This window comes from Patiria miniata, unplaced genomic scaffold (genome assembly GCF_015706575.1).
Source record: "Patiria miniata isolate m_02_andy unplaced genomic scaffold, ASM1570657v1 HiC_scaffold_9, whole genome shotgun sequence".
Taxonomy (NCBI): Eukaryota; Metazoa; Echinodermata; class Asteroidea; order Valvatida; family Asterinidae; genus Patiria; species Patiria miniata.
In genome coordinates this window covers 17,785,970-17,812,415 of record NW_024037076.1, presented here as the reverse complement: position 1 = coordinate 17,812,415, position 26,446 = coordinate 17,785,970, and the positions used below count along the sequence as shown (strand labels likewise).

The window sequence follows — 26,446 nt, the reverse complement described above, 5'->3', positions numbered from 1 at the left end:
TGACTTAAATATGCATGTTATATCATAATTAAAATTAATGTTGCATATACTTCACGTAACAAAGTTGTCCCAAACTAAAATTGAGAAAGGATTAAGCTGTATTTGTTAGCCCTTCACTGAAAACTAGGAAACATATTATTTAAAAATCCAGGTACATGAATTTAAAAACAAAGTCTATAGTTGGGGGTTGGATTTAAAAACAAAATATAAAAAAACTACGCTTTCTTCCTCAAGAGCAATTTCCTTTGCCAGCAGACTAGTAATGCAGACTAAATTATAAAATTTGTGGGTAACACCATGTGGAAGATATTTCTTGTTGAAAGAAGTGTGGTTCTGAAAAGAACCGGTTCTTTTCAGAACCACACTTCTTCCAAGAAGAGATATCTTTCCCAATGGTGTTACTACACGCACATTTTTTAATTTATCTCATCCGCCATGCAAAGCTTCAAGTCATATATAATGCAGACTAGTAATGTTATATTAAAAACAAAAATGTGCACATTGCTATAGATGTCATTGTATACATGTACTTCGTTTTGAACCCCTGTAACAATAACGTGATGTTTATAGATAGCACTTTTATACCAAAGTATCCAACCGCTTTACAATCATGACAATTATTACCCCTGTTCATTACGCCATATATGGGGAGAGACTTTGTATTATTTTGACCTTTGTAGACATGCCTTTCACACTATCTAAAATCTCTGTGTTCTGGGTCCAACACAGGTTTTGGGAACCCTTTGTACATGTACATGAGAAAGAATCCAAAACATGGCTTGAACACAGGTCAGGCTTTGTACACGAGTAAAATCAAACCCTGGTCAAGACCATAGTTGAGAGGCTCTACGTGGATATAAAACAAAATCTTTAGCTGACCCTTGTACAGTCGAACCCTGATAAGAAGACCACTGTTAATACAAGCAAATTATAATACAATACACTGCTTATAACAAGCAAAAATGTTAGGTCCCAAGTCTTTGTTTTCCTTTGTTTTCCATTACTGAATAATACAAGGTACCTGTTATAACAAGGTAATTTGTAAAGTCCCAAGCACCTAAGGGTGAATGCAGGTATGCCACGTATGCAGTGCAGGTGGCCCCCACTTATGGTGGGCCCATGTTGATTTCAACATGGGCAGGCAAGACGGGTGTGAAAAAGGCTTTATGATTCGGCACCGCCATCGGAATTGGCCGAGGTCACATGATCTCTCTGTCATGTCACCTTGGCACAAATAGTCATCACAATTACCCCAGCAACTTTCTCATGCTGTTTTCGTCCTATTGTACAGTGAGCATCAGTACTGAAAAACCACCGACACTTCAATTGATATAGATGCAGTAAGTTTGTATATTTGTAAGTTTGCATATTTGTAAACAAATGTGACATGGTCTATACAATTAGTGACAACTTGTAACCCATCCCATGTGACATCACTTCTACCCACTCTTATAAACACCACTATTGTGCATACTTATAAACAAATTCTATTAAAAAAAACATATCTCCTGAATACTTATTTGTTCCCCTTACTACCTTGATTACATCATTTCATTTATATGATCACTCTAATCATTTTCAAAATAAAGTAATAGTTCATTGCTTATATATTTAACCAGATCTTAGAAAATGAGTGTATGTGTTTGGGATACCTTCAAAAGGCATTCAAAGAATATTAACAGGTTTCATTGTGGAATAAAAGACTGACTTTCCTTAGCTTTCCCTTTTTCATGTCTTGTTTCAAAGTTGTGCTCAAACAAGTAAGATTTTCAACTTGTGTTACATACAAGAACTGGTCACATAAATACATACTCCAATACAACTCAATAAATACACCTATACATATAATTGATAACAAATCTGTAACTTACTTACTTTACACCAAAAAAAAACGCCCAATTTGTGTTTGAGATGCTATAGAAGTATACATGTGCATTGAATATAAAGGAGAGATTAATACAGAAAGATGCAATGTTTAGTCAGAGTGTTAACAATACATGAGGCAGCTGCAGATAATTATTGGAAGAATTTATGTACAAACAGACGTAATAACCTAAGCAGAGATTCAGTGTTGTTACACATACAGAAAACATTAACAAAGACAAAGCATTACCTAAATCTGACATCAAATACATGCTGAGTGAATCTGTCATATGTTGTCCCTAACAACATTAATTACAGAGTAAAATCAAGATTGTTCCCTAAAAATATTAAGATTCAAGCACCTTTCTCATACTTTGCACAAGTTACTAAGTGAGTAAATAATAAAAACCTTACATACATTATGAAGAGATATAAAAGTAAAAACTAACTGCAAAGCAATACTTCAAAAATATATATTTTTTAGGCCTATAGTTTTTTGTCAAATGCACCATAACCTTCAAAAGTTTATGTTTCCTCAGTTCAGTATATAAATGATTACTTATTGTTTGAAATATACAAATCTGAAAATTACAAGTTGGGCTGTGTTTTCTCCAAAAAATAATACAAGATCAACCTAGTAACTTTCCCATAAACAAAATTTTACAGTTGAATCACAGACATATGAATTACTTTAATTTGCTTTATATCCTACGCCACTTCAACAGATAATGCTACATATTTCATTCGCATACTTAATTACAATCACACTCTAAATGTCCACTATATTCGGTTCTGGCTAGTGCTTTTACCTGCATTATAATATTTTTTTTACAGAAATCGGTGTAATAATTTCACATTCTATGGCCCCACTGGTTGTGTACATTGTACACTACCATAGTTTGTAAGTGGAGTTTTGTGAATCTGGCATGCAAGCTGGAATAGCCCTATTTTTTTTTTTAATTGAAATCGCTTCCAAATTACATGTACAATGCATAGATACTTACATTTGTTACCTTAAAACTGTATTTGAAAAAGTTAACTACACAGTCATGCTTATAGCCACTTTGCTTCAATGATATCTCTATAAAAAAAACTTGCACCAATTTTTGTATGCCTATTATAGAAATATCTATACTTAAATACAACGTTACAATATAGCTGGCTATGTATGTTGACGATTTCCCTGTGAATTACTTTTGTGATATAAATCTACAGTTTTTGTTACAAAGTCGGTAAAAGTATATGTACTTTGTGATTTAGTTACTCATTACACATATGAAGTACAAATATATATATATACAGCGAAACCACTCAACCTTAATATAAAAAGTAATTTCTAATTTACAAAAGGGGCACTTACATTTACAAATTTGCAGTGATTCAATAAACTTTTTAAGCCAGTTCTTGAGATGGCAATACTACCTAAATGGAAATCATTTACCATTTTAAACACAATTCTAAACAAAAACAGTCTGGTAGTTTGTTAAGGTTTTTTAGTTAACTAAGTACAACTTTCAAATCATGTTAACAATATATACAAGGGCACAACGATCCTGAACTTTTTTTCAGGTGCATAAAGATGGATTATCAATCGCATTGCCAATGGCTCTATCATTTTGCTGTTATAAAGTGCACATTTTTGGAGGCAACTGCCTACTTGAAACTAGCAGCAATAAACTACATGCTGCTTGGAGTATTAAATACTCAAATCAGTTCTTTTTGTCCATCTAAAAGTGCCCAACATCAAAGAGCTCTTCTTGCCATGAGGCCAAGTCAGGGTCTGAGTGTGAAAGCCTGCTGTACTTGGACTGCTGGGTGTGGCTGATTTCTTGCTTCTTCACCAGCTTGGCATACCTGATCTCTGCCGAGAGAGCTGGCATGGATCCAGCATCCACCATCAGCTGTTCCGGAGCAGGGTGTCTTCTGCTGCTCCCCAGCTTGGTGTAGGGATATGCAGTTGAGTAAGATGGCGGCGATGTGACAGTGGTATTGCTGGTGGTGGATCTGTAGAGATCCGGCTCCGATCTTGAAAGCCGATTGCTGTACCTGTCTCGTTGCCAATTGCCATCGTCCATGTTAATTCTGTAGCCAGTGAGACGAGGGGGCCCATCGGGGAGGACGACTTCAGACATACTCAACTCTTCCCTGACTCGCTGACGGTCGATTTTGATGACTGAGTGCCTCTTGCGAGGTGGCTCACCAGGCATCCAGGATGCATCTTGTGGGGACCTACTTGGCTTGGAAGGTGCAAAAAAGGGCAGGTCAAATGAGTAGACATCGCAGTCCCCATACACAGTGACATCGTCGTCATCAGAGCTGACATCAGAGTTGGTAGATGAAGTTGTGAAGTCGGTGGGACCTCCTCGCCAGAAGTTTGGATTCTCGTGCAGGAATGGATCAGTGAAATCCATCACAGCACTGAATGATTCAGTGTCAGAGTCTGAATCAGTTGTGTCTACTTCAGACTCAGGATCCTGGGATGTGGATGTTGATAGGTCACTTCTCGGGGACCACTTTGGCGGTTGGCTCAGTTCACGATGCTTCTCGATCATCTCCGACAGTCTGCTCATTGGCAGTACAGATTCGTCATCACTTGGGATCCCATCTGACAGAAGATCAGAGAGACGGGTTACCATACCTCGTGGTATTGGTAGCAATTCAACAGGATGACCATCCTCAGAGGACAGGAAAACTGGTGACATCCTACCAGGTGTGTGTGATGGGGATTGTGATGGAGATAAAGAATGGACAATGCGGGCACCAGGTCTTGGTGATCCCTTCTTGTCATATGGAACATTCAGCCTGTATGCTGAGGTCTCCCGCTTGAACCAATCACCTTCCTCAGTTGGTGTTGGGAAATCTTCATCATCCATTATAATATTTGGAATGCTTTCTGTTGGTGTATGCTCAAGATTCATGAAGTGTTGACGACCTCTATGAGGGCTTTGTGGAATGTGGCTAAATTTTGAGTGGCTGGAGTATTCAAACCTGGAGGACTGATGAGCATATTCCGGTGGGCTGAATGGTGAACCATTTGGTAGGTCTGGTGTCTGAGGTTCATCATCCCTGTTTACAAAGTAGCCAACCAAAGTAGCCTGGTCATCTGTCACAATCACCTTGGAAAGTCGGAGGTCACGACGAATCTTCTCCAGCTCTGACATTTCTGGTAAACTGTCAGATTCGGTGTCTGACAAGATTGGAGATGTGATTGGGGGTGTGGATTCTACAGGTTTCCCTTGCTCTAGAATGCTTGTGCGAGAAAAGAGTGATGTGGAAGGATCTGAAACACGAGTCGTTGGTGTTGATGTCCTGAACGCACTGGTGTAGGTTGTACCAGCTGCAGTTGTTTGGAGCAGAATCATCCCACACCTTGGTGGCATGGATTGTAGGACGTCTCTCGTGAATCGACTACTTGACTCGTACGATGACTCATAGGAGCTCCTGTATGAGGTCCTTGACACAGTTGGTCTGATTGCGTCCAGGTCTGTTGACTTCATGGGGACATAGTCCAACCTTGCAACCAGTGGTTCTAAAGGACTCTTGGCTTGATGAGTGGAGCCTGGTCTATCATTGAAGCTGTATGAGAATTTGGAACTTGTGGGTTCTGCTGAAGTATTGGGCGAGGTGAACATTGGTAGTGTTTGCTCTGCTGGTGGAACCTTCTCTCCTGTTATTATTTCTGTAATGTAAGCACGCTCATTAGGTGCATCTCTCGTTTGGACTGTGTAAAATGGTGCATGGACTGGATCTTGCCTTTGAGGGCTGATTATATCAAATGTGAGGAATGACAATGGAGAATTGGCCTGCTCTCTAACCACTGGTTTGGCCTGGAGTCTCCTGTCTGTCACGTCCATGCTTCGCTCGTATTGTACTGAACTGTCTTGCTGCTTGACAGAGATCTTCTGAGTGGTTTCATACGGTTCAATGAGTTCCACCTGAGTTGAATAATCACCTGTCTCTTGAGGTTGAGTAGAAGTGCTCTTATCAAAAGTCACAGGCTTGACTTGCATTGTAGTGTCTCTGTGGAATACAGGTTCAGACTGGCAGGTTGCATCCATCTGATCGGTGACAGTTTGTGTATTCTCAGATCTTATGAGGGGATTTTGTGTCTGTACATATGTTTGATGTATCTTCGTGACTTCCATCGATGTACCTTGCTCATCAGTGTCTGGTTGTACCTGGCACAGAAATCCAACTGTCTGAGGATCATGAGAGAACTGGACAGACACATCTGACTGGCTTGGTTTGGCTTCGTACTGATCGCACTTGTCCATCTTCTGCACCACAACTTGAATTCCAGACTCACGACTTGGCTTTTCACTTGGTGTTGTCCCACGATGGGTCATGCTTGGCTGGGCTTGCACTGGGGCATCTGAAGTTCGAACATTGTCTGGCGTAGTTCCACACTCAACTGTGTACACCTTGGTCTGTGTGATGCCATCAACCGGTTTGCTTGGTTTATCATACTGTGACGATCTATCTTTAGTAACTGTGCTTACTTGAGTAGGAGCATCATGTAGGTTTTTCATGACTGGGGAGGTTCCACGGTCCAGCATTAGTGGCTTGACTGGTTCTGCCTTATACTCAGAAGGCTGGTACATCACAGGTGCCTCGGTCCTTACCTCATGGATTGTTTCCTTGATGTACTCTTGTTCCAGCTCTCTGCGAATTATTGGCTCTAAATCACTTCGTACCCGAGGCTCAATTTCTCTTCTGATCTTAAACTCCAAGTCATCTCTTGTACGTTCTTCAAATTCGAGCCTTATTCGAGATTCAAACTCAACCTTTAATTCTTCTTTGATCTCAATCAGGATTTCTTCCTTGTATTCTTCAATGAACTCCTCCCGGAGCTCTTCACGAACTGTGATCTCAAGCTCTGTCCTCAGTTCATCGCGTACCTCCATCTCAACCCTTGAATTTACCTCATGTTGGACTTCATGCAGAAGTTCCTCTCGTACCTCCTCCCATATCTCCTGTCGCACCTCCTCCCGTATCTCCTCTCGTATTTCACGTATCACTTCCATCCTGATTTCGTTTCGGATTTCTTGACGGACTTCTGTATCATCAATTGGACTGAAAGGCTGCAACCGTGTTGGGGATGCTGAAACCTGCTGGACCAAAACTGGCTTTATTGGAGATTCTGCGATGGGGCTTGTGTCCTGAAGAATCTTTTCAGGTGCCATGTTGATGGGGGAGCTTGCCCGATCAAGACATGCAGCTTTGGACTCAATAGACTGAGTTGAGATGTCAAGATGCTGGGCACGATACTGTACCATAAAGTCCATAGTTTTGATGCTCTGCTCGTACTGTGTAGTCTCATGGCGCTGGGTAGGAATGACATGGATGGATACATCCCTGTTTTGAGGCTTGGTTGATGTACCCTTTTCAAGAGACTGTGGGCTCATCTGAACAACTTTATCAGCAGAGCTCACCCTGTCATACTGAGTGGGAATGTAATGTTGGTCAACCTTTGTTTGCACTGCCATCTGGTTCTTTCGTACTTCTTCTCGTACCTCCTCCCGTATCTCCTCTCGTATTTCATGTATCACTTTCATCCTGATTTCATTTCGGATTTCTTGACGGAGCTCTGTATCATCAACTCGACTGAAAGGTTGCAATCGTGTTGGAGATGCGGAAACCTGCTGGACCATCACTGGCTGGATTGGAGATTCTGTGATGGGGCTGATGTCCTGAAGAATCTTTTCAGGTGTCATGTTAATTGGGGAGCTGGCCCGATCTAGACATGTAGCTTTGAATTCAATAGACTGCGTTGAGATGTCAAGATGCTGGGCACGATACTGTACCATGAAGTCCATAGTTTTGATGCTCTGCTCGTATTGTGTAGACTCATGGCGCTGGGTAGGAATGACGTAGATTGATACATCCCTGTTCTCAGGCTTGGTTGATGTCCCCTTCTCCAGGGACTGTGGGCTCATCTGAACAACTGCATCAGCAGAGCTCACCCTGTCATACTGAGTTGGGATGTGACGTTGGTCGACCTTTGTTTGCACTGCCATTTGGTTCTTTCGGATGGCCAGTGGCGAGGTCGTTTTAGCAACTGCATCTGGCTTTGCCTGAGTCTGCATGTCTGAAGTTGGTGTTGATTGTTTCAGAGTTGATGTCCCTTGTTCCAATGTTTCAGGTTTGGCTTGAGTGGAAGTAGGTGTGCTGTCTACCTTGCAAGTCATGCCAGCATCTGTCATCAGTGGTTCAACTTGAGCAGAGATATCCTGGCCAAGTGTGTAATGCTGTGTTGCTGCATCACTGGTTGGAACCTCTTCAATGTCAAAGTCAACTTGTGCAGAGACATCTTGACTGAACACTGGGGCAGTGTAGCTGGATTCACTGGCTGTAATTGGGCTAGCTTGGACATTGGTGTCTGTGTGGCCAATGTCTTTATCAAACTGGCTCTGGGCTTCCTTTGTTGGAGGAAACAGGGGTGATGTGCTCCTTTCCTTGGTTCGCAGGGGACCAGTCTGAACAGCAGACTCAATGTAATATTTGGGTGCAGACAGCTGTTGGTCAGTCTCATCTTTTGCAATAGGTTCCTCCAATTCGAAGGTGCTCTGATTTGATGTGAAAAGTCTGTCAATGATGTCTATACTTTCAGTCATTTCAGTATCATACAGGCGGCTGGAGAAATCACCAGCGTAGTCCCATATAGGTGAGGAATTTTCCTGGCGTGGTACAAATTGAGATAATTCCTTGATCCTTTCGATGGGATGCTCAACATGGACTGGCATTTGTTCATCTCGGTCGAGGTACTCACAGAGTCGGTCTGAGTAGTCGTGCATGAAGTCACTGTCAGCCTGTGGTTTGAAGGGTTGATGTGGAGCTGATCTGATGAGATCTTCGATGGAGCTGTCCATGTCCTCTGGTAGAGTGTCTGTCTGGGAAGAAGCATTGTCAACCTCTTTCCTCTTGAAGATAGGAGAGTTTGCTTGCTCTCTGATGACCGGCTTGACTTGGACAGAGTTGTCCTCAACAAACATTCTTTCATACTGAGAGGTGTTGTGCACAAGAGTAGTTTGGTCACACTGGGAGCCCTCACTCTTCTTCGGGAAGAATGTTTGGGTTTCAAATACTCGCACATCAGGTTTGGTCGCTGTAGATTGGTCGTGAGAATCAGGTTTGATGGCAGCATGAGTCAGCTCCGACTTGGTGTTTGGTTTAGACTGTATACCGACATCCGATTTGAACAGGATTGTCTGTGTTGAAGATTGGGATGTTACATACTGAGCTAATGTTCCTTTGTCAGAAGTTTGCGTGACAATCCGTGGAGAGGATGGCCTTTTGTCTGATGGTGCAATGTACTGAACAGACACTTCAGTTTTCTTCAGTGGCATTGTGGATGTTCCTTCCTCCACAGTCAGAGGATGAGCTTGTGTAAACACATCCACTGGCTTAAACATCCTCTCATGCTGTACTGCTGTTTCATGAGTTATAACCGAGCTGTTTCCAATATCAACTTGAACCTCAGCCTGGGAGTGCTTAGTGATGTCAGTAGTTGTTCCTTGCTCAATGGTCAGAGGTTGTGACTGGTTCGCGAAATCGATTCCAGTTGATACAGTTTCTGTTGTTGAATCCTCAGTGGTTGGGTTATACTGCATTTCGGCATCTTGATACTGCACTGTTGGTAAAGGTGCAATGTGCTGTTCTTCTGTGACTACCTGTGCACTAATCAAGTCTTCCTCAACAGACTCCATCTTGTAAGACTCCTCACTGAAATAGGACATTACAGCCTGAACCTCAGCTGTTGAGGTTTCTTGGAAGTTTGTCTGCAGTCCTATGTTAGAGGCGTCTGTTCGAGTCTGAGATGAGACATCACTGTAATCAGGACCAACTGGGGATGATGCTCGCTCACTGACATCGATGCTGGTCTGCACAGTCTGTATATCAACTGAAGGTTGATGTTGAATGGACTTGTCTGTTGTCATGACTTCAGGGAATGGAACAGGAGCGTGCTGTAGCTCTGTGACATCAGGACGAATGATTTCATAAACTTCTGGAGCAAAATTAGCCTGGTTGCCTTTGTCTTTTGTGAAAACTTCTGTCAACACTCCCGCCTCGGTTGATATCGGCTTAACTTGGGAGATTTTGTCTCTCATATCCTTTTCCTCACCATGCTGAATGGAGACATCAGTTGTTTCTGGTTTCATGCCATCCATGTCGACTTGGGTTGGCCTATCGACATGCCTTGATTGAACCGTCTCTGATGTATCATCAACCATCACTGGCTTGATCTGAAGACCCTTGTCAGCCAAATCAGGGAGATCATCATGTTGGACACATGCATCATAACATTTTGTCTCTGCCTGAGTGGTGATGTTTCTTACGTACTTAGGTGTAGTCAGGGTAGCTCTGGATTCTGTATCTGGTTTAATTCCAACTTGGACCATGGCCTGCCTCATATTGACAGGTTCAGTGTTGCTGAGAGAGCTGGTTGTCGCAACGATGCTTGTCAGAGTAGCCTGGTCGGTGTTTAGCGGCCTGAACTGCATTGCCATGTCAATCATTTGTGGTTTTTCTTCATGGATGACAACAGTCTGGATGCCCGATGTCATCAGGCTAACCTCTCTTTCTGTTTTGGCTTGTACCCCTGCATCTCTCTTCTCTGTTGTTGCTTGTGAGCTCTCCTGTCTTACATTAACTGTGGTGTAGGTACTCTTTTCTTGCTGATCAATGAAGGTCTGGCTGACAGCATGTTCAAGATAGATCTCATGCTGAGCAGTAGCATCAAGCAACACTGGTCCGGGATCAACGGCAGACATACCTTGATCACTTGTCTTTGGCTCAACTTGTGTGCCAGTATCTATAAGAATTGGACCCAAATCAAGGAATGGTGTTTGTTGTTCAGGCACATGACTTATTCTGATGACTTCCTCCATCGGTTCTTCAGCAAATTCTGTCTGTACCTCAATACTGGTGAAGATAATTTCCTCAGTAGCTGTTGATTGGTCATCCTGAATAGGCTGTACCTGGACTGGTATGTCATCGACATCTGGTTTGACTTGTGTCCGTGCATGAACAAAATGCTTGGGAGTCTTAGCTTGCACTCCAGAATCTTTCTTCTCTGTTGTTGCTTGCGAGCTTTCCTGTCGGACATCAATGCTGGTGTATGTACTTTTTTCCTGCTGATAGGTAAAGGTCTGGCTGAAAGCATTTTCTGAATAAATCTCGTGCTGGGCAGCGGTGTCAAGTAGCATCGGTCCACGTTCAAGTTCAATGGGAGACATACCATGGTCAGTTGTCTTTGGTTTAACTTGTACGCCAGAATCCATGAGAATCGGACCCAAGTCAAGGAAGGGTGTTTGTTGCAGAGGAACCTGACTAACTCTGATGACTTCCTTCATCGGTTCTTCAGCAAACTCTGTCTGCACCTCAGTACTGGTGAAGATTTGTTCCTCTGTAGCTGTTGAACGGTCATCCTGAAGAGGCTGCACTTGGACTGGTACCTCATCCACCTCCGGTTTGACTTGAGTGTGTGCATGAACAAAATGTTTGTAAGTAAGCGTTTCTTCCTTCGGGTATGCAGATGATTCAAGATGACTGATGAAGTGTTTCTTTTGTGGTGTCATTGAAAATTCACTCAGGACCGTTGGTTTCACTTCTCCCTTGACCACTCTCGTTGAAAAGATGTTGAATTGAGTGTTTTCACTCTCATGTTGCATTGACCTTTCATTAGTCTTTACATCAGCCTGGATAGAGGCATCCTTTAGCTCTGGTTTGTACTCAGGAAGTTTCAGAGGTGCATGTACTGGTTGCAGGTGTACTGGAGAGATGTGTTCATCCACAACACGAACTGGAATGGCATCTGTCTGCACTGCCATACTTACAGACTTCAATGGTTCTGTTACTGTGCCCTCGCTCCATGTACTCGTCCTTAGTGTCTGGGTCACCCCAACTTGCTTTTTTGTTAAAGGTGCGTTAGTGCCACTCTCCACAACATGTAGACCCTCTGTTTGAGCTCCTGCATTGGACCTCTTGTCAGTTGTCTGTGTGAAAGCTTCAAGGAATTCTGGAGATGGAGTGATGAATTGGATTTCTTCATCAACCTGATCTGTTTGTGTTTCTTCATGCTGATGCTGAGTCTCCTCAGTCTGAGAGTATCCTGTGAAGACCACGGCAGCATGCTGCATTGATCTGTCAACAATCTCTGGCTTGGTTTCCAAGAAAGTCTGGAGGCAAATATCTTGTGAAATCACCTGATAAGTGGCAGTACCCATGCTAACAGTAACCGTTGCTTCTGTCTGAGTTTTCTTCTGTGCTGCATTTGGTTCATACTGTGTATCTTTCGTCCGATGGGCTGGAGAGACAGTCTGTGATTCAGCTACAGCATAACTGATTCCTGGTGAAGAGGGTCTGTCTGTTGTGAAGACTCTAGTTGTTTGTGAATCTTCGTCAGTTACTTCAGTACTTGCCTGCACTCCGGTATCTATGACTTCTGCTTCTGGAGCAGAGAAAGTCATTTGTGCTTCAACAGGTTGGAGGTTGGCGACATGAATAATCTCAGGTTCAATTACTGGCATCTCATCAGTTTGTGTAGTTGAAGTCTCCACCTGGCTTTCCAGTGCGTGTGTCCCTTGTTCCTTGGTCAGAGTTCCTGGAGTTTGAGTGTCAATGTCTTCGTTGGTCAAATATGGCACTGGTTCAAACTGGAATCCCTTTGTTGCTGTTTTGGTGGGGAAAGTTTGAGAGGAGATTGGTCTAACCATGGGAGTTGTTGTTACAGTACTAGCATAAGAAATCTGCTTTGGCATCGTCTGTACTGTTTTGTCGACCTGTGGCTGAGGAGAGGTTTGCGAAGTTGTATCATTTACCTCCTTTCTGGTCTCAACCTGGATATCAGCATCAATCATGTCAATTGGACATGTCTGACTGTCCTCATCCATCAATTCAATCTCAGAATCCAAATCAGAAAGAATGACAACTGGATCTGTTTGAACATCTGTGTCAATTCCACTGTCGAGCCATGATTCATCATCATCATCAGGTCTAGCAGATTTGATGATGACAGGATCTGTTTGAATTTCGACTGTGTTGGTCTCCTTGAATGACTTCATCTCTAGTCTTACTTCTTTCTTCTCTATTGGTTTCAGAATGGCTGCAATATCCTCTTTTATTATTGTATCCGTTTGAGATGTGGCATCATCAAGAACAGGTCTGACCTGAATAGGAGCATCAGCCCATAAGATTTCTCTCTGCGTCCATCTGGTAACCATTTCAGCAGCTGATGTCTGGGTTGCTCTTTTGTCGTACTGCTGTAATGTAGGAGTTGTTGCCTTGTCCATGTTCTGTGGGTTAGCCTGCATTGTTTTTGATGAAAGTGAAATTGACTTGGTATTTGTATAACTGTGCTGATATTCTTTCTGATCTGTGAGTGACCCAGCATCATTGACGTCTGGGGAAAATTGTGTAGGTTTGTCCTTGCCATATAGCGAAGCATACTGAATCGCTGCATCATGTACTTTGACTATAAAGGTCTCCATTTCTTTGTCAATGACATCAGGCTTCACTTGTACACCAAACTCCTTCAGCTCTGCTTCATACTGGGTAATGGCATGCTTAACCTCCAGGAGAATGGGTGATGTGCTCCTTTGGACAGTTTCTAGGAAGGTTTGGACTCCAGAGTCCTCTGTATCAATAGGGAAACTCATGGGAGACTCAACAGGATTGAGTTGTTCAGGAATGATGAATTCCTGCACCATGGGCTTTCCATCAAGTTTCTGCTTCAGAGTTGCCAGCATTTCTTCCAGGTCCTCTATTGTCAGTTCTGTCTGGCAGTCAGATTCTTGCATCTGAATGTCAACGAATGAGGCTTGATCACGTTTGTCTGTGTGTGTCTGAGTTTCAAAATTTCTCAGTTCTATGATGTGCTGTGTTCCAGCTTCGATCAATTCCTGAACAACCAGATCAAAGGAGGTTGAGGCATCATAGGACTCTGGGGCTGCCTGTGATGATACATGCATAGAGGCAGTGTCATGCTGGGAAGCTTGATCAGTGATGTCTGGTTTCTCCGTCAGTGTCATTCCCTCTCTGACATCAGGTGAGGTCTGCATCATTTGAGACAACATTTCGGGTTCATTTTGTTCAGCAACCGGAGCATACTCTCTCTGCGTCCCTCTGGTAACCGTTTCAGCAGCTGATGTCTGGGTTGCTCTTTTGTCGTACTGCTGTAATGTAGGAGTTGTTGCCTTGTCCATGTTCTGTGGGTTAGCCTGCATTGTTTTTGATGAAAGTGAAATTGACTTGGTATTTGTATAACTGTGCTGATATTCTTTCTGATCTGTGAGTGACTCAGCATCATTGACGTCTGGGGAAAATTGTGTAGGTTTGTCCTTGCCATATAGCGAAGCATACTGAATCGCTGCATCATGTACTTTGACTATAAAGGTCTCTATTTCTTTGTCAATGACATCAGGCTTCACTTGTACACCAAACTCCTTCAGTTCTGCTTCATACTGGGTAATGGCATGCTTAACCTCCAGGAGAATGGGTGATGTGCTCCTTTGGACAGTTTCTAGGAAGGTTTGGATTCCAGAGTCCTCTGTATCAATAGGGAAACTCATGGGAGACTCAACAGGATTGAGTTGTTCAGGAATGATGAATTCCTGCACCATGGGCTTTTCATCAAGTTTCTGCTTCAGAGTTGCCAGCATTTCTTCCAGGTCCTCTATTGTCAGTTCTGTCTGGCAGTCAGATTCTTGCATCTGAATGTCAACGAATGAGGCTTGATCACGTTTGTCTGTGTGTGTCTGAGTTTCAAAATTTCTCAGTTCTATGATGTGCTGTGTTCCAGCTTCGATCAATTCCTGAACAACCAGATCAAAGGAGGTTGAGGCATCATAGGACTCTGGGGCTGCCTGTGATGATATATGCATAGAGGCAGTGTCATGCTGGGAAGCTTGATCAGTGATGTCTGGTTTCTCCGTCAGTGTCATTCCCTCTCTGACATCAGGTGAGGTCTGCATCATTTGAGACAACATTTCGGGTTCATTTTGTACAGCAACCGGAGCATACTGCTTCACAGGTGTCATGGTGTTGGTATCCTGCATCCGAGGACCGACTTGAGCATAGGTGTGTAGTAGCTTAGGTAGCTTTATTGAGGTACTTTGGTCTGTTGATACTACATTATCAGTTTGAGATTCAGCAACCTGTGTCTCGGGAAGCAGTGCAGGTGGAGCAAAGAGGACTGGTTCAATCTTCATGGGTGCAATGAGAGGTTCTGGTTCAGACATCGCATCCGTCTGTGAGCTGTTATCCTCACCTTGATGGGCTTCTGTTTGACTTGATGAAGGTTGCACCTTAATGATGTGTGTGGTTGTTTCTTGGTTTCGGTTTTGTACAACAGCACTTACGTGTTGATGCATTGTGGGTATTTCTGCCTGTGTGGATGCACTGTAGAAATACATGGGCTCATACTGCACAGTAGAATCCTTAAGCACAGGAACAAAGTCTATGATGGTTACCGGGTTCGTTTGGACCTCCATATCAGTGACCTCAATCATCTCCTCTGTCTGGAAGCCTGTTGCTGTCTGTTCAGGTCCAGTGGACTGCGACATCATAGTAGCAGTGGAAACTGACGCCTGCAAGTTCTTATGCTGTGTCTTGATTGGTCCACGTGGCTGTATGCCCACCAAGTCGCCCATATGCTCAACAGACTTGTAGCTCTTCTCTTTCAATGGGACATAGCTGCTGCTTGTGACCAGATATTGCTGAGTTTGAACCCCTGAATTTTTCAAGCGTTTCTTCTCCTCTTGATCAGTCTGAGAAGACATGGTTGAGTGTTTAACAGTTGCCTGTGCAGAAACAGTTGCCTGGTGAATTGACATCTGAGATGGAACTTCGCGTGTTTCTGGTTGAACAAGGCTGCCTTGCTCTGCTGTTTCAGGATAAGTTTCTATAGCAATGTTTGATGTTTTGGGTTCAACTTGGACATCCGCATCTTGTGTTTCTACAGGCAACTCTGGCATGCTTTCAACCACAGTTGCTACCTGAGACGCAATCATTTCTTCAACTGGTTCTTCATCTGTCATGCTCCAGTGGTCATTAACCATGGGCTCCATCATCTGGCCAAATGCCCTAGTGGAAGGTTGGGCTTGTGTTGGTATAGAAGTCAACTGAATCTTCACCATGGTAGTGCCTTGCGAGACTAACTGTGGCCTTTGCATTGTCATCTGTTGACTTACAGAAGTCATTCTAGGAACATTCTGCACATAAGCCTGGGTGTACTTCTTAACAAACGTTGAAGTTGTTTTTTCCCGGCTCTCTGGTCTGGTGAGGATAGCTCTATCAGTTGTGACTGGTTCAGCTTGTGTTTCTGCATCAACAAGCTCCACTGGTGGGAAATCGGGCATGAATTCAACAACTGGGGCTTGTTCAACAGTTACCAATTCTTCTAGTGGAATTGGTTCCTCCTTTTCTTCTGTTTGCATGCTGTTATCTTGGGTGATAGTTATCTGGTACTGAGTAGAAGAAGCTTTCACATTAACTTTATCAGGAGACACTCCAGTTGTTTTGAAGGATGCCTTCTCAGTGGAAGATCCTGTAGTGCGTGTTGGGACTGTTGTCTGGGACGAGGCAGCCATCCTAAAGCGTTCAGGCTCATACTGGACAACTGATTCCTTCAGCTGCGGGCCAAATGTCGATGTAAACTTGCTTTCAAGCTGTAACTTTGCTGTTTGAACATCTGATGATTTCATGACTTTATGTGTCTCTGGGTCAGTAAGGATTGCTCTATCAGTTGTAACCAACTCGGCTTGTGTTTCTGCATCAGCCAGCTCCACTGCAGGGTATTCAGGCATGAATTCAACAACTGGGGCTTGTTCAACAGTTACCAATTCTTCTAGTGGAATTGGTTCCTCCTTTTCTTCTGTTTGCATGCTGTTGTCTTGGGTAATAGTCATCTGGTACTGAGTAGAAGAAGCTTTCACATTAACTTTATCAGGAGACACTCCAGTTGTTTTGAAGGATGCCTTCTCAGTGGAAGATCCTGTAGTGCGTGTTGGGACTGTTGTCTGGGACGAGGCAGCCATCCTAAAGCGTTCAGGCTCATACTGGACAACTGATTCCTTCAGCTGCGGGCCAAATGTCGATGTAAACTTGCTTTCAAGCTGTAACTTTGCTGTTTGAACATCTGATGATTTCATGACTTTATGTGTCTCTGGGTCAGTAAGGATTGCTCTATCAGTTGTAACCAACTCGGCTTGTGTTTCTGCATCAGCCAGCTCCACTGCAGGGTATTCAGGCATGAATTCAACAACTGGGGCTTGTTCAACAGTTACCAATTCTTCTAGTGGAATTGGTTCCTCCTTTTCTTCTGTTTGCATGCTGTTGTCTTGGGTGATCGTCATCTGGTACTGAGTAGAAGAAGCTTTTACATTAACTTTATCAGGAGACACTCCAGTTGTTTTGAAGGATGCCTTCTCAGTGGAAGATCCTGTAGTGCGTGTTGGGACTGTTGTCTGGGACGAGGCAGCCATCCTAAAGCGTTCAGGCTCATACTGGACAACTGATTCCTTCAGCTGCGGGCCAAATGTCGATGTAAACTTGCTTTCAAGCTGTAACTTTGCTGTTTGAACATCTGATGATTTCATGACTTTATGTATCTCTGGGTCAGTAAGGATTGCTTTATCAGTTGTAACCAACTCTGCTTGTGTTTCTGCATCAGCCAGCTCCACTGCAGGGTATTCAGGCATGAATTCAACAACTGGGGCTTGTTCAACAGTTACCAATTCTTCTAGTGGAATTGGTTCCTCCTTTTCTTCTGTTTGCATACTGTTGTCTTGGGTGATAGTCATCTGGTACTGAGTAGAAGAAGAATTCACATTAACTTTATCAGGAGACACTCCAGTTGTTTTGAAGTATGCCTTCTCAGTGGAAGATCCTGTAGTACGTGTTGGGACTGTTGTCTGGGACGAGGCAGCCATCCTAAAGCGTTCAGGCTCATACTGGACAACTGATTCCTTCAGCTGCGGGCCAAATGTTGATGTAAACTTGCTTTTAAGCTGTAACTTTACTGTTTGAACATCTGATGATTTCATGACTATATGTGTCTCTGGGTCAGTAAGGATTGCTCTATCAGTTGTAACCAATTCGGCTTGTGTTTCTGCATCAGCCAGCTCCACTGCAGGGTATTCAGGCATGAATTCGACAACTGGGGCTCGCTCAACAGTGATGAATTCTTCAATTGAAATTGGTTCTTCTTGGTCTTCTGTCTGCATGCTGTTGTCCTGCAAGACAGCAATCTGGTATTGAGTAGATGAAGCTTTCACATCAACTTTAACAGGAGACACTCCAGTTGTCTTGAAGGATGCTTTCTCTGTTGAAGACCCGGTAGTGCGTGTTGGAACTGTTGTCTGAGATGAGACAGCTGTCCTGAAACGTTCAGGCTCATACTGGACTACTGACTCCCTTAGCTGGGGCCCAGTTGTTGACATAGCTTTTGACTCAAGTTTCACTTGAATAGTTTGAACAACAGATGTTTTAATGCCGACTTCATGTTGGGAACCAACATCGCTCATTATCGGTAACACTTCCCTTTCAGTTTGAGTGTCTGTATTCGTCAGTTCTACCTCCGGGAATATAGGAGCAGACTCCAGTGTCTCAATCTTTTCCAAGGACACTATTTCTTCAATGATTTCTAGTTCTTCCTGCTCTTCAGTTTGCATACTGCTGTCTTCAGTAACACTTTTTTGATATTGAGTTGATGATGTCGTCACATCCCTCTTTTCTGGGGAAATGCCAGTCGATTTAAGCACAATCTTTTCTGGGGAGAACCCTGTGCTACATGTATTAACAGATGTTTGATTGGAGGCAGACGACTTAAATTGTTCTGGTTCATACTGGGTAAATGATGCCCTGAATTGGGTGACATCAGTAGATAGGCCAATTGTTTCCCTCTTGACAGGTATCGTTTGGGCAGTAGTGTCAACCACATGAACATCCATTTGAGTGCTGCTGCTTGTAAGTTCAGGTTCAGCTTCCACATCAGTCTGAGTGGACATTTCATCATTGTCATGATCATACTGAGTAGCAGTCTGCGTTTGAGATATCTCTATTGAGGAGAACATGTCATTCGTGCTTGGCAAAATCACCTGGGTTGTTTTGTCCAGAAGTTCTGCTTTCAGGATGGGAATGGGAGCCTCAACTGGTTTTTCTATTTGTGGAATGATAAGCTCAATTACTTCTTTCTCTGGTGCCTCATCTGTCATACTCCACTGCTCTATGACATCTGGTCTTGATGTCTGTCCATGGGTGCTAGTTGCTGGTGAAGCCTGAACTGGCATGGATTTCATCTCAGTCTTGTCTGTCAAGGTACTTTGTGTCTTCAAGTTCGAGACCGGTTGCATTTGGACAGACACATCCTTAGATGGAGGTTTGACATAAGCCTTTGGAAGCAGATTGGCCATGTTACTTCTTTCCACGGAACCTCGTATGACTGTTGTCATACCACGGTCTATAGTCTGTGGCTTAACTTGGGTAGCATGCACAATGTGATCTACTGTAAACGCCAAGGTACCTGTTGTTGTGACATCAGGATCTGCCTGGACGCTGCCATCTTTGATGTTTCGTAATTGAACATGCTGCACTACTGCATCAGCAGTCTTGATGCCATCTGGTGACGTTCCTCGCTGTGTGGTCTCTCCTTGTATAGTTTGTGTATCTGCATCAGATGTCTCTACATCCCAATTCATCAGTGCCACAGACTCTTCAGGAGCTTTTATCACTTCTTGGATAATTGCTGGTTCTACTGTAATTTCACAGTCTGCCTGAGTGCCAACATCCAGCTGAAGTTTGATCTCCATCAATGTACCATCGTCAATCACTTGAGGCTCTGCACTAACACCAATTTCATTGCTGTCAATGCTGTACTGAATGCCAATGTCAATACCATCAGGTTTAGATTCAGAATACTCTGTTGCTTTGTCTACTGTGCGAGGGCGTACTTGTACCGGAACAGTCTTTTGCACAACTTCCATAGTCTCTGTGGAAGAGTCTGTGCTGTTCTGAGAAACCTGTAATGCAAAGCTGTGTCCATCCATTTTCTTCTCTGTGTATTTGTCAGTTGTTTGAGGCACATATTGGTTGGAAAATTCTGCTGTTTGTGACATGGTTTGCATGGCAAAATCTGTCACTTCAGCAGGGGTAGGTAGGGTCGGCATTGAGTACTGCTCGCTTTGTACAACTGCTTTAATAATTGCTGGCTCTGTCTCAATTTCCATGGAAACTTGTACAGAAACTTCCTGCTTTGTGGCAATGTCAGGTTGTGTAGATATCTCATTTGTTAGAAGCTCTTTTCCTGTGGTAGCGTCTGCTTGAAGTGTTCGTGCCTGGACGTGTTGGCTTAATGTCGAGATATTCATCTGTGAGCTGTTGTCCACATAGCTTACCACTGGAGTCTCTGTTCCCACCTCAGCCATGTTGGCATTAACCTGAATAGACTTGTCTCCCTGTTGAATTACAAGAGGTTTGAGCTGTGTGAAGGCATCAGTCGATTTTGGAGTGTCCATGCTTGTGAATGACACATTAATGTTTGGTACAGCTTGAATGGAAGAGTCAAGAGTGTCAGCCATTTCTTCAATTGGTGCATCATCCGCCTGAGAAGATACATCAGAGTATTTCTTCTTGTCCGTAGCAGCCACCCTGGATTTTACTTCAGGTTTAACTTGGACTGCGAGGTCAAGCAGTTCTTTTACGATGCTAATTTCTGTTGACTTTTCAGTCGAATGAACTTGCAAATTATCAGTTCCCACATCCTTCATTTCAATCACTATAGACGAATGACCATCAGTGACATCTGGCTGTACCTGAGCACCGAATACTTCTTGAGTTGGCTTTGGACTGGCAACCTGGACAAAGTTGTCCACATACTTTCTTAGCTCAGTAGCTGAAGCTCTGCTGGTCTTCTCAGGAACAACCTGAACAGCAAAGTCGATCTTCTCTACATCTGGTTCTTTGAATGTTACGGGTGCATGAACTGGCTGCATGATTGTTGGTGTGATGATAGGAATCTCTGGAGTTGACTGCATTTCAACCTGTATGCTCAAGTCAGAAGTAGACACAAGATCTGTAATAACCTCAAGATCTTCAGTTGAAGGACGAGTTTGGATACCCACTTCTTGCAACAATGACTTCTGAGGCATTGTAGCTGTTGATGTTTTCGATGGTGAAGCTTGAGTCTCTTGCATGGAGAACTCTGGCTTGAAAAGCTGGAAGAAATCGGAAGATTTGGTGACCTCAGTCACAGTAGATTTTATTGCCGTCATGGGTTTCACTTGTACTTGCTCACTTATCCCTGGTCTAAGTAGATCACATGATGTGCTTCGCTCAGTAACATTTGGCTGGATGTTAGCTTCTGTGGACATTGAGGATCTCTGAACAGACACACTCTGGGAAGCTTTAGAACTAGTTGCTGGCTGAGAAGCTTGTGTCATAACATCAGCTGTTGTAGGCTTTATCTGTGGTGTCATTTCCACCACTTGTTGGGTCTGTTGGACAATTTCCGGTTCCACAGCAACTGGCTTGATCTTTTTCATTGAAAGTCTCCGCTCTACATTTTCTTCCATCTCACTCATCAGTGTCAACCAGGGCTTCGCTGGTTGAGTAAAAGTGTCATGAAGCACTGGTTTCTTCACCTTTTGTTGCTTTGGCCCTTTAAGCTTGAAGATTCCTAAGCGTGTAGGTTCCTTAGTCACATCTTTAGGTCTTTCAGCAAGTTGAGATTCAAGCTCTCTGATCGTGACTCGATACTCATTTTCAACTGAACTGCGAACATCTTGAATAAGATCTCCCCATGGTCTTTCGGGAAGTGTTCCTTGGTCTCCAGTTTGAGGTGCATCAATTTGTGTGTACATACTCACTGTCTGCACTTTGGGCACCTCAGGGGCACTGAGCTTGAAATAGGCCATGGTCTTCCCAGAGTCAGGTTCATCTCTGCCACTCAACTGGTCTTCCAGCTCCCGAATGGTTCGCCTGTATTCGTTTTCAAGAATTTTCCTGACGTCTGTGAGGATATTCTTCCAGGGTCTTTCTGGGGCAGTTTCTTGCTCAGAAGTGCGTGGTGCTGCTTGTGTCTTCTCATTCATCATTTTTGGTTTTTCAGGCTCTGGTTGCACATGCACATCTGGTCCTTTCAGTTTAAAGACCGCAACAGTTGGAACTGTCTCGACAATGGGCTGATCTTTGGGTAAGGATGTCAGTCTTGTTTCAAGCTCAGTGATGGTACGTCTGTACTCGTTCTCCAAAATTCTGCGTACATTGTGCAGGACATCAGACCATGGTCGTGCTGGTTCGGTCACCTGATCAGCCATGACAGGTTTTGGTTCGATCAAATCACACTGAGTGATGTTATCCCATTTCTCAGGTGCAGGTTTGGTCTTCGGACCTTTAAGTTTGATAACACTCACTGTAGGAGCTTGTGTTTCTGGGACTTGTTGCACAGCCTCTTTTGGCTGGAATCGACGCATCTGTTTTTTATACTCCTCAATTGCCTCATCTTCAATTTCTTCTTTGAGTTCCCGCCATGGTAGATCTGGTTGAACCCCTCTGCTTGTTACTGTTGGCTTTTCAGCCTCTGGTTCCTTCTGCAGTTTAATCACACTGACAGATCGGACTGGTTGTGGACCATCTTGAGATACAACAGCCGGGCGATCTAACTGACTCAAGGTTCTCTTGAACTCCCTGACAGCCTCTTCCTCTATTTCTTCTTTGATTTCTGCAAATGTCAGGGTGGATCCGGTACTTTTCTCATAAGTGTTGGGTCCAGATATCTGAGTTACCGAATCTCGAACCAGCTTTTCTTGACCTGGTTCTTTCTTCAGCTTGATTACACTGACAGAACGGACTGGCTCATGGAAGTCCTGTGGTTCAGCTGATCGGTCAAGTTGTTTCAAGGTTTTCTTGAATTTCTGGACAGCCTCTTCTTCCACTTCTTCAACTAGTTCTTTGAAGCTCCATGCAGGCCCTGTGCTCTTCTCATATGTGTCTGGACCAGAAACCTGGGTGAAACTGTCCCTGATGATCTTTTCTGGGGCTGTTTTCAACTGGATTACTCCAAGTTTCTGGACTGACTTGGTAGCCTGGAATTCTTCCTTTGGAGCAGGGGCTGACATTCGCTTATACCGTTCTTCTATCTGGTCTTCAACCTCATGGATCAGATGTGACCAGCCAAAGGTTGGCATTGTTGCTTCATCTCTCATTTCAGCACTGCTCTGAGTTGATTGATCCATCAAACTATATGGAACCTGAGGCTGTACTTGTACTTCCTCACGCTTCAGTTTGATGACACTGATTGTACGGGGTAGAGCATCGGTCTCATCGGTTGGTTGATCATGCTGCTTCTTGCTCATCTTGCGCAAGATTTCACTCTCCACCATGCTATGCATCTCACGCAGCAACTGCGCCCAGGTATTAATGGGTTGGGTTCCTCTGTCTATGACTGACACCGGGAACCTTGAAGTAGGCTCCCTTCTGGACTCTTGCTGCAACAATTTGATGACACCAATGGTTGGCATGTCAGAAACAGGAGTTACTCTGGAAGATGTCTGCCTATTTGTTTCTTCGGATTCATCAAAGCGCTCATCCACTCTTGAACTTGTCATCGGTCTCACATCATGAGTTGTTGATTTGGGGCGCACCAACCTTACAACTCCAATAGTTGGTATGTCACCCATGTCTTGATCTAATCGATGTAGAGACCTCTGGGATGAACCCCTCTCATTGACACTTTCTTGAAGTATCTGCTGAGCCAACCGAACAATGGGAACTTCATGCTGTGTCCACTTGTCATTCCTTGGTCCATGAAATCTGTCTCCGGGCACTGACTCTTCCCCACTTGTAACCTCACTATCCACACCAGAGGTGTCAGAAGCACTGTCTGGACGAACAAGCCGAATGACTCCAATCGTTGGTACTTCTTCAAAGGGACGCTGGTCATCCTCTGTCATGGGGGCACGTTCACTTCTGGCTGGGGCTGATCTTGCACGGCGAGGTCTTGGGGACATACGTTCATTTGACCGGCTTGTGGAGCGGTAGCTGACATCTTCAAGAGAGGCCGAGGTAAGATCCTCCTCACTGAATGTCATGGTTGAATAATCAGTCTGATCCTCTCTTATTCTTACATGCTTGGATGACTTGGGATGCATCAGTCGGATCACACCTATAAACCAAGAAAAAAAATACGTACCTCCTTAATATAACTGTAATACTTACAACAAGCATAGCCTTAATAGTCTCACCAGTCAATTCTATTTCTGATATGTAGCCAAGTACATTAAAGGTTTGTGTAATTTATGTGGTCATGCAGATGTTACAGTTTCAAATTTGAAATGATCGTTCAGTTGTAAATGATATGTAAAAATATTCTGTACAATGTATTTGTCAATTTGAACTGAAGACTATCTTCGTGACACTGAACATACAAGAGTCCAAAAGATACAATTTCATACATGTACATATAGTCGCGTCAGTGCAACAAAGTCGTATCTCGGGCAAATATGCTCCTTGCAACAAGGTCATATCTCGGCGTCCATTGACATTGAGATACGACCTTTTGACATTCTAAAACTTGTGTTTTGCGTTTAAACCATTTTGGGAGATACGACCTTGTTGCACCGACGTGACGATATGTGTTTACACATGATCTTTAGAATACGTGTACATGTTAAACCTTTTTATTAGATTTCAAACTTACCGATGGTTGGAATATCATCAACGGAATTCATCTCTTGGTCATAGGATGTTCGCTCTTTCCTCAAGATACTCGTCTTCTCCTGACCAGGTCTGCCACCTCGTGGAATTATCTCACACTGCACTCCTGCATCTGAAACCTCAATGTAGGTCTCCTGACGGTGCCTGATGTATGAATCTCGAGAGAAACCTCCGGGTAACTGGGTCTGAATTGAAATTGGTTTTCCTCTTGAGTTAACTGGATACAGCCGTACTGAGTTTGGACTGTCTGAATCTCTTCTTGGCATTACATGATATTGCTGTTCTTCACTGCTTCCATCTTGGGAAGAGTCATCAGGTTTGACAAGCTTGATGTAACCCATGACTGGCGGCATGCCGTCTTGGCCTTGATCTTCTGGCGGATCTTCTTCATTGAGGATTCCTTCTCGGGCATGGGCAGCAGCAGCGGCACGCATTGCAACCAATTTGGCTTTGTTGAGTCCGGTGCTGTATCGGTACCTGCTGTTGAAAAGTTCAGTCGGAGATTCTTCTTCTGAAGATCCATGGTCCAGGGGGATTCCACCGACGGTTGCTCGGAATGTACCGTGACCAATTGTGCCTGGTGAGTGCTTCGGCATGTTCAGGGTCTGCTGCTGTCTCTCTATGCTGTCTCCGTAATCGTATAGGTCATCATCACTGCTGTCTGAGCGGGAGGTGGAGGGTGTTGCACGAAGGATGAAGTTGCCAGATGGATCATAACTGGTTCCTTGTGAATCGCTGTGGACTTCTGCTGTGGTGTATTCTTGGCGTCTGGTTGATGTTGGTTTGCCAATTGTGAAATTGTCATCAATGGCAATGCGTGTTTCAGGCTTGGCTTCTTCCTCGTCCATATCCAATACGACTTCGTCCGGGAGTTTACACTTCCGCCAGGTGACTCTGTCTCCCTCGATCTCAATATCGTCACCTGTCTCTGATGTTACCGTGGCAACCTCACGCCGCACCTTTCCCCCAAAACCAGTGGTGTATGTATAGGTGGTTACGTCGCCATCATCTTCATGGATGTCGATGCTCTTTCGGCCAAAGCCATCCCTGAATTTTGAGGATGCAAAGTTCACAGGGCCAACTCCATGTGGGGTATGCAAGATGGGATACTCATCAGCATCCGTGTAGAGGGACTCAAGACTGTTAGTGTTGCCCTTGCCACTGAGGATGTTAGGAACACGGGAGCCCCAACCGGCATTATAGGTGAACATGGTGTCCATGCCATAGTCTGGCTCATAGTCATGGTAACCATTCATGATGGCAGAGCCGGTGTCACGGTCCTTGGTGATAGGGTTACGGTAGAGTGCGGGTACATACATCATGTTATCCTTAGTCTCACTGATGTTGAAGATAGATGCTCGTTTCTTCTCCTTTGCTTCCCTCAGCGACCGCTCCTGAGCATCAGAATCACTTTCGTAGCCAAGATTCTCCTTCACAACCAGCTCCTGATCGGGTGAGATCATGAACCGATGAGCTACCTTCTGCGGCTTCTCGCGGTCCTTGCAGTACCTCCTATAGCATAGGATGGCAAGGCCTTCAAAGATTAACGTCCCAACTAGAACGGCCACACAGGCAGCAATGAGCACCCCAACACTAACTGTGTTTTGGGGACAGTTAATTGGTGGGCTAGCTCCTCCTTGCTGTGCTGCTGGTGGTACAAGAAGGGCAAGAATGAGAACCACCAAACAAACCAGCGGAGTCGCATTGCCTATGGAAGTCATCTTGGAAGTTGCTTGGGGAGTTGTCGCAAACAGAAAAGCGTGAACTGTCACTAGTTTGGAGTTGATGTCATGCTATCACAGTGATTGCAGCAACTGGCAGTGGAAAGTCCGTTTCACCATCAACAAGGATCTGAAAAAGAGAAGAAGAAAAA

The 26,446-nt window shown here is 44.0% G+C and overlaps 1 protein-coding gene across 1 annotated transcript; it reads right to left on the bottom strand.

The window, feature by feature from the left end:
• Positions 1 to 197: 197 nt before the first annotated feature.
• LOC119720101 lies at positions 198 to 26,446 on the bottom strand. Its single transcript, XM_038189635.1, has 2 exons — positions 24,557 to 26,446; positions 198 to 24,022 (listed from the first exon to the last, which is right to left on the bottom strand). Exons 1-2 carry the CDS (start codon positions 26,292 to 26,294, stop codon positions 3,591 to 3,593), a joined length of 22,170 nt encoding a protein of 7,389 aa, XP_038045563.1. The 5' UTR covers positions 26,295 to 26,446; the 3' UTR covers positions 198 to 3,590.